This window comes from Poecilia reticulata, linkage group LG13 (genome assembly GCF_000633615.1).
Source record: "Poecilia reticulata strain Guanapo linkage group LG13, Guppy_female_1.0+MT, whole genome shotgun sequence".
Taxonomy (NCBI): domain Eukaryota; kingdom Metazoa; phylum Chordata; class Actinopteri; order Cyprinodontiformes; family Poeciliidae; genus Poecilia; species Poecilia reticulata.
The window spans coordinates 17,561,206-17,570,070 of record NC_024343.1 but is presented as its reverse complement, the minus strand read 5'-3'; the positions used below and the strand labels follow the sequence as shown (position 1 = coordinate 17,570,070).

Below are 8,865 nucleotides of genomic sequence, written 5' to 3'. Positions count from 1 at the left end.
CACACACACACACACACACACACACACACACGAGCGCGCGCGCGTACACACATCACCACACAACAGCACACGCATGCATGCACAAGCACAAACCCAAGATCCCACTTTCTCACTACTCTCTTTACGTCACTAGGAAATTGCGAGAAAGCAGGTGTTCATAAAACTTTTGACGGGAACCTTTTCTATTCCCGTGGGCAAACTCCACCCACACTGAGTGGACATCCAGAGGAGGTGGAGGAAAACATAAATACTCTGCTTGACTCTTTTGTCTTGATTTGGCGGTATATGTGTCTCAAGTTCAATTATAAAGATCACCCATTGAAAAAAAAAATCAAAATGTAATCTAAAAAAAATTACAAAAGATTAATTTCAAGGAAATTCTTATTTTCTTGTGTCTAAGTTTTTTTTAGTGGACATTAAAAATGTAAATTCCAGTTTTTATTTCCAAATGAGTAAGTTGTTGTCAGTGATCCTTTATTTGTGAGAAATAAAAAAAACAACAACATCATTGCACAAATATTGATTGAAATGGTTAGTATTGGAGTTAATAATCAGATACAAAAAATGTTTTGGAGGAATTTTTTGGTTTCTGACAATATTGCATGATTAAACACTCTGCGGGTCAAGTTGGCCCATGAACATTATTGCTGTACCTCAGAAACGAACAAATCTGGAGGGTTAATGTGTCTCTGACGTATGTAATTCAGTTTAACTGCAAGTTCAACCTTGTTTTATGCTTGTTGGTAGGTTTTGTCTCAGGATTCACTGATGTCAAAGAAGTCTTGCAAAAGGGCAAGAGTAGCAGGTGAGCTGTCTCTTCTTTTTTCTTGTAAGTAAATTTTTGCCAATATGAGGAAGGTTTTTTTTGTTGTTTTTTTTTACTTTGATTTGCTTTCTGGCCTGAGTCAGGTTTCAATCACACAGCAACCAAACTTATAATAACGACCAGCATGGACACAGATATGGGGTTCTGCAACCACAGAGAAAGAAATGTAGTCATCACTTTTTTTTTCATCTATGTGTTCTTGGGGACCTGAGAAGCTGTTTATATACTAATGCTTTGGGCATTGTTTTTTTTTTTTTTAGTGTCCTTCTGCATTGAGAAGTGCACACACTTATCCATAAACATAGAAAAACCCTCTCTCACTTGGATGGAGTGAGAATTTTAAAAACGCGCCAAGTCAAAACAAAAGTCTTAATGCCATTGCTTAGTTATTTTATCCCCCAGTGTTTTCATGGACCCATTAAATAACATACAAGTGTTTTGGAGATGGCAGTTAAGTGTTTAAGCATAATTTTTTTGTTTGTTTTTAGAAGAACATCAGCAGGCAAGCCACCAGTTACATAACAAAAAAGAACAGGTTGTGGTTTTAACTGTCTGTGTCTATGTGTGGGTGTGTGTTTGAGGGCATGTATCAGGTGTATCAGGTGTGTTGTATAATTGTGTTCATTATGGATGATACACTGTTGACACCTGGTAGCTAGTGAATACAATTGGTGTCATTTTATCTTTCAGAGAGTACGGGGGTGGTTAGTTATGACAGTCTGTTTGGACAGGCTTTTTATTGCAGGATGGAGGCTACATGCTTGCACAAGCACCTTAACTGTTGCATCATAATCACAAGTCAGCCGCCCACCCTGTAACCGAGCTTCCTGCAGGGCATGTATACGGTGCCTTGCGAAAGTATTAGGCCCCCTTGAACTTTTCACCCTTTTGTCGCTATTCCGGCTTCAAACATAAAGACCTAAAATTTGTATTATTTTGTGAAGAATCAACAACAAGTGGGACACAATCGTGAGGTGGAGCCAAATTTATTGGATATTTTAAACTTTTTTAACAAATAGAACACTGCAAAGTGGGGCGTGTAGTGTTATTAAGCCCCCTTGCGCTAATACTTTGTAGCACCACCTTTTGCTGCTATTACAGCTGCAAGTCCCTTGGTTTTGTCTCTATAAGTTTTGCACATCAACAGACTGAAATTCTTGCCCATTCTTCCACCAAAACAGCTGGAGCTCAGGGAGGTTGGATGGAGAGCGCTCGTGAACAGCAGTTTTCAGCTCTTTCCATAGGCTCTCGATTGGATTCAGGTCTGGACTTTGACTTGGCCGTTCTAACACGTGGATACATTTATTTGTGAACCGTTCCATTCTAGATTTGTGCTTTATGTTTGGGATCATTGTCTTGTTGGAAGGTAAATCTCCGTCCCAGTCTCCAGTCTTTTGCAGGCTCCAACAGGTTTTCTTCCAGAACGGTCCTGTATTCGACTCCATCCGTCTTCCCATCAATTTTAATCATTTTCCCTGTCCCTGCTGAAGAAAAGCAGGCCCAAACCATGATGCTGCCACCACCATGTTTGACAGTGGGGATGGTGTGTTCAGGGTGATGGGCTGTGTTCTTGCCACTCTTCCATAAAGGCCAGATTTGTGCAGCGTACGACTGATTGTTGTCCTATGGACAGACTCTCCCACCTCAGCTGTCCATCTCTGCAGTTTATCCAGAGTGATCATGGGCCTCTTGGCTGCATGTCTGATCAGTCTTCTCTCCTTGTTTCAGATGAAAGTTCAGAGGGACAACTGCATCTTGGTAGATTTGCAGTGGTTCATCTGACACTCCTTCCATTTCAACATGATCTTGGGAAATCGTTTTGTATCCAGATCTGGCTTTAAAGTTCTCCACAGCAGTATCTCGGACCTGACTGGTGTGCTCCTTGGTCTTGGTGATGCTCTCTGTGCTTTAAACACAAACCTGAGACTTTCACAGAGCAGGTGCATTTATAGTGGTTCTGGAAGGTTGATACAACAATAGATCTTTGTGGTGATAAACCATTCAGTGATTTATCACTTAGTGATAAGCCAACAACAGCACTCTAAAGTCTATTCATCGTAAAGGCTCTTTCTTCCTGGTTTCCCTTTCTTCGAGCAGCGGCGTTCTGGATCGGCTGAATCCGCCTTGATTGATTTTTTCTGTTTTTAGGCAGTCAGGGACAATGAACTCAGGTGTGATAAATCACTGCTATGACATAGGGCTGGGGGGAAATCAGATTTTTACACAGGGCCAGGAAGTTTGTTTTTTTTCCACCCTCAGTAATAACCAACTTAACTTAAAAGTTGTATTTTGTGTTTACTAGCATTGCCTTTGACTTATATTTAAGTTGGTTTTATGTTCTGAAACACCTAAGTGTGAAAATGTGGAAAAAAAAGGAAATCATGAATGGATGCAAACAATGTTTTATGGAGACCTTCACTGTTATGCAAGAGTAGCTACTGTTATTGCTGAGTAGAAATAATAGTAGAAACAAACAGCTGGTATTTCCTTATAGCTACTGTTCAGAATGACTCACACTGATGAGTGTTTTCACTTATGTCCATCAGAGGGCAGTAAAACAGAAGATAAAACCCTTTTAAGGGCTCAAAGAGATAAAGCGTTCCCTTTGATCTTTTTTTTTTTAATTGTGTACTTTCATTTTAAATGTCAGTAGAATACATTTATAATTAACCGAAACCCATGACCACACTCCTTGCATTGCAGAAAAACCTGCGAAGGAGCAAAATCTGAGAACCCTGGGATGCATTGCTGCGCTGGGAAGCCTTACAATCCAAAAACAGAGACTTGCTGCAGAGATAAAGGAGAGAAAAAAACAGGTAATATCTTTCCGTCAGCCAGGTTGAATGTTCCAATACTTTCCCCTTAAAGGGTTTGTCTTCATGTCAGTCTATGAACAGCTGATGCTCTGAAAGAGTCTTATTCCAAAACGTTTGCCTTTTCTTGTGGTGGCAGCATCTTGCTGTGGGGAAACGTTTCTTTCCCAGGAATTGTGCAGGTGGTCAAAGTGGATGAGGGATCAAAGGGGTAATTCTGAAAGAAAACCTGTTGTGTAGAGTTAAATCTGTACACAGGCTGAATACAAATCCACACTACAACTCCTCAGAATGTGTTGGTATAATGTTCACTCACTGTAAGCAAATTTTAAGTCGCTGATTTGCACTGATTTCAACTGGATGCTTGTTCCTCAACCTGAAACAAGTCTGAAAACATGTCTTTAACCTCTGTGGAAGATATTGGTGTACAGCTGCAGTGAACTGTTTCAATTTATTCAGTAATGGCAGCGCACTTCTGCCAAGTCTCTGACAAGAGCATGTAAGTATTTACCAACCTGATATGTTTATGGACGCATAAAAATGGCACAATCGGTTCTTTCAGTTTGCCCAGAAAGTTCACACAAAGTTCTCTTTGCACAGGGAAGATGATGTAATTCTGCACTTTACAGGAAACTAGTCGCAAACCTCAAAACAATCCTCCAGGTTCATGTTGTGATGGGGGAACTCTGCATGAACCTCCAGATGTGTTTCATACTGGGGGGGGGGAAGAAAATTCCTAGAAAGATTTCAGCTGCTCTGACGTGTTTGCTTTGCGTTATTAAACTATTGAACTTTGGCTCTCCCGTAACTCTGGGGCTTCCGTTCAACAACACATCACACCTAGAAAGCATTTCCTTCTATTACATTATGCTGATTAGTCTGTTTTTTTGGTTTATTGCTGTTTTCACAGTCAAAATGAGTGAGAAGGTGTCAAAATGCTGCGGACTCAAAGCTTACAACCCGCTCAACGAGATGTGCTGTGACTTTACTGTCCAACCTAAACCTTTTCCCATGGCGGAGTGCTGTGGCAAAGGTAGGTGCACATTGGATGGAGTTAAATGTTTGTGCGAGAGTTCGTGCCGACATATGCTGCCAAAGTTGTGTGTTAAAAAATAAAGAAAGAAACTTACCACCGATGGGGTTGTGACCTTTACCTGACCTTTGTGTCGTAGTATCTTGTCAGAAACAAGCACCAGCGACATGCACAAAATTCTGACTGCATGCTAGTAGGCAATGCTGTGTCTTTCTATTGTAGTCAAGTTTGACTTCATCATTAGTGTCTCTTATTTCTGAAAACCCGCATAGTTTATCGTGTAAATATTTCACTCCGTCGATAACAGCAACACACAAAAGATGGACACAAAACAAAACCCCCTGCGTTAATCCCGATTTTATTGTTGCTTGACTGACATCCAAAGCAGCCGTTTTACGTCTCAACCTTTGACTATTGCAAAAATCAAAAAGAGCAACAGAGGAGACCACAATAAGGGATTTAATCTCCTATATTGACAATCCTGTGCAAACAGCACATGAGGAGGGATTAATGAGCCTTGTGATAAGTCAAAGAATCAGAAAGTTTCTATAGAGATGAAAGTCCGTTTTATCTCTTTCAATCGTCCAGACTTTGACGGGCTTAGAAGTTTAATTCGGGTGAGTTCAAGTAAGGTTAAAACCTATTAATCTGTGAAGCACTGATCACAATATGTCTAAAAAAAGCTATAAGTGATAGGTTTATTTAAGACTACAAACTTGAGACTCACATCTGATTTAGGTTGTATCAGGAATTTATAAATTTGGCCGATTTCCACTAAAATACAAACAGCAACCAGAATTGTTGTCAGAGGGCCAAAGAAACCATGATAGTTGTTCACAAATGGGGCATTGCAACTTTCACAGTGTTTCCATGATGTACCACTTGATGTATATTTAGAAAAAAGAAGTTTTCCTTTATGTGTATCAGGAGAGAACTAGCAAGAGTTGTAAGAAAAATGGAAATAACAGACATCTAAACAATCACAAACACTGCTTGAATTTGAATTTTTCCGATTCGGAGCCCCGTTTGGGCCAGCTGATCTCGAAGCACAAAGTGTCTTCTGTTAAATCACGTGACCAGATCTCCTGACCTATAATTATTTATTTCTGCAGCGGCATTCAACAGCAAAACTCAGCTGTGTTGTGGTGAAAACAGGAAGATCTTGGACAGAATTTCTCCGGACCATCGGTGCTGTTATGAGAATCAGTTCAACATCAAGACTGAGTGCTGCTGCAGCGGTCAAATTCAACCCAAAGTGTCAGGCTGCTGTGGTAAGAACAGCACCACCAGGACAGGTTAGCTTGTCTCTTTAACAGCTTCTGTGACTTTTAGACCACTAGAAAAAAACTGGACGTGTTTGGAGCGTTCATGTTTTCAACTCCCTCCACTGCAACCAGATAAAATCCGGTGGAACCAGTCATATTCAGACGTCACCTAATTAGTAAATATTGTCTGCGGACATGATCATAAATCCAGCTGTTCTGTGAAGGCCTCAGAGATTTGTCGAATAACTTTAGTGAGCAACCTGCAACATTCAGTATTTAATGAATGTGAACTCGGAGTGGCACTATGCAAGTAGATAGCACACGTTTTCATATGTTTATTTGTAAATTCCCACTAAAATACTGTGAGGTTTGTGGTTTCATCACATTTCTCTGAAGTCTGGAACTGCGAGTGGCTGGAACCAAAGTGCAGGTCTTAAAATCCACACTCAGATGATTACATTTACAACAACATCTTTTGAGAAATTCATTGTTTTAAATGTAAAACAAGAAGGAATGTAGAACTTAAAGGGAGATTAAATTAAATGTTTGCTTGATCCAGAATAAGAAATCCCTTTATTATCGTGTTGGCCATGTTTTTTTAATAATGTCTATATCTTGGAGTTTATGGATTTTAACACATTGCTATGTTAGGAAACATATTATTATCTCAATGGCTTGAACTTCCTCATTCTTGCATATTTATTTGGCTGATGTTTGCCTTGCAGGAATGAATCCCCCTGCCAGTCTTGTTCATGAGCACCAGAGGTATTTAATGCTTCATTTTGCTTCGTTAACACATGTTGAGTGACAAAACAATGTTTTGAACTCAAATATTTTAAAAGTAATTGTAACTTAATAGACTTAGACGTTCTTCATTATCATTACACAAAGACACAGCAGTGAATTTGGCAACAAAATATTGTAGCTTGACTCCTGAAGTACACACACACACACACACAAAATAAAAAAAAACTATAGCTGCATAAATAGAATAATTATTAAGGATGATGTGTAGATGATACTTTTTTTTAAATGCTGCTAGTCTTTGTCTGTCCACAGGTCACATTTTTGTGGGTCAGAGTCTTACGATCCAAAGACCGAACGCTGCTGCCAGAGGAAACACGGAGACATAAACGCGCGGTGCATCTCAGGTAAAATGACCGGCGTGTTTGTCTTTACACCAGGCCACCGCGCACACAGCTGTTGGCATCTTATCAGACTTTACATGAGCAGAGAAGAACTACAATGCATCCCCTGTTAGAACGGCATCAAGATCGTGATAAACATTTATCTCGAACACCAACGAGGAGAGCCAAGGTTGTTTGTTGTCGACTGTCCCAAGATGGCTTAGCAACCGAACAAACCTTTGATTTAAAGATTCGAAAACAAACAAAGTGTTTCTTTATCCCCCCCCCCAACATCTATCTCTTAGTAATGATCTGCAATGTCAGCCAGTCTCCCTTAACTTTGTTTACATACAGTTCTAAGATGTGTCCCCTTTTTTAGATTATGCAGCTGCAGCAAAACATTGATATATTTGAAGTTTTTTCAAACATGTTTGCTTGTGATATCAATGTATATAAATGTACGTGTAGAGGTCGCCAATAGGATGGCCAAAGCCAAAGAAGAATAGTTTATAACAGCATGTCTTTTGTCAATAAAGCTGAAAATAAAGGTTTTTGCACTACAGCAGATGCATCACCCGTTAATGAGTTATCAATGCAAGGGAGGAAGCAAGAAGAATAAATATTTTGGAGATCGGAAATATGCACAGCTAAATAATTTAGACAGTGCAAAAACCCCTGAAGCGGGACAAGAATGTGGAAAAGGGAAACCGTCCAACTTTTGGTTTGGACGGCAGACAGTGTTTGGATTAGCTTTTACATCAATTCAAATGGGACATTTTCCTGTCTGAAATCGCTCCCACTCATTCTTACTTTTAAAAGTCCCCAGACAATGACCGACACCAGACTGAAACCTTGTAATTTGGAAATTACATGGTTTCCAGTCAGAAAACTGGCAAATGTCAGTTATAGAGTTAGTCTTTGTGCAAATGTCTCCATTCAGACATTTGCCATAAAGTGTCTGAGAATGACTTTGGAGACTTTCTTTTGAAAATGACTGGCAGTGTAGAGACAAAGCACCCTCACATTACAAACAGCTCGTTGAATGGTCCAGTCTCTTCCTGCCTTTGGGTAAACTACAGATGGTATTGTTTGTATAATATTCAGTTTAAGGTGCAGCTTCTGATAACCCTCCAAATCCTCAAAGCTCATCTCCATCCTTTTCACAAGCTTCTATCAGAACTTTAAAGGCACTGCTTTATAAAAAAAAAATCCACTTTTTCAACTTTACATTGTATTGTAACAATATCCCATTATCTAAAACATACCTGGGTTGTTGCTTTGATTCTTTCATGCATGTTTGAGAAATACTTAAATCTCCCATGGCAATTATCCAGGGCTGCCACCACTGTCCCACAGAGCTCCTCCCTGCAGCTGCACTTTCCAGCCGGGTTTCGGGTTCACAGCACCGCGGCTCCCCCACTCCGCTCCTTCAGACTAGCCCCAGGTGGAACTGCACATCTGTGGAGCTTATTATACGAGCTATATGTCATATTTAATGCTCCTAGAAACGTTGTGAGCGGCTTAACAGAGAAATGTTGCGGTGATGACTTCCTGAAGAGGGTGTGTGAGAAAGAGCAGGAGCTTCTTAAAGAGATGGAGGCCTAATTTCACGGCGTCAAACTGCAAATTCATTTTAAGTTATGTTTCATATACTGTATATATATATAGCATTTTTATAATAACTGGAGGTAACATAGATACTTGATTGTGTCATGTCGGTTTTAAGGTTGCGAACCCACATGCAAGAACACAGTCAGACAGAGCGAGTCAGAAACAATAATGTTTATTGAAGGATCAGGGA

The 8,865-nt window shown here is 39.9% G+C and overlaps 1 protein-coding gene across 4 annotated transcripts in view; it reads left to right on the top strand.

The window, feature by feature from the left end:
• LOC103474634 (galaxin-like) overlaps positions 1-8,865 on the top strand; it is a 22,128-nt gene that overhangs the window by 2,285 nt on the left and 10,978 nt on the right. For 2 of the 4 annotated variants that reach the window (XM_008425750.1, XM_017308091.1), the window contains 5 exons: positions 3,530-3,642; positions 4,550-4,672; positions 5,785-5,967; positions 6,663-6,702; positions 6,997-7,088. In XM_008425750.1, coding sequence (XP_008423972.1) covers positions 3,567-3,642; positions 4,550-4,672; positions 5,785-5,967; positions 6,663-6,702; positions 6,997-7,088 — 514 coding nt within the window. In that variant the 5' untranslated portion in view covers positions 3,530-3,566. Of the gene's footprint in view, positions 1-747; positions 806-3,529; positions 3,643-4,549; positions 4,673-5,784; positions 5,968-6,662; positions 6,703-6,996; positions 7,089-8,865 lie in introns of all 4 variants that reach the window. The other 2 variants (XM_017308090.1, XM_017308089.1) reach the window with 2 other exon arrangements.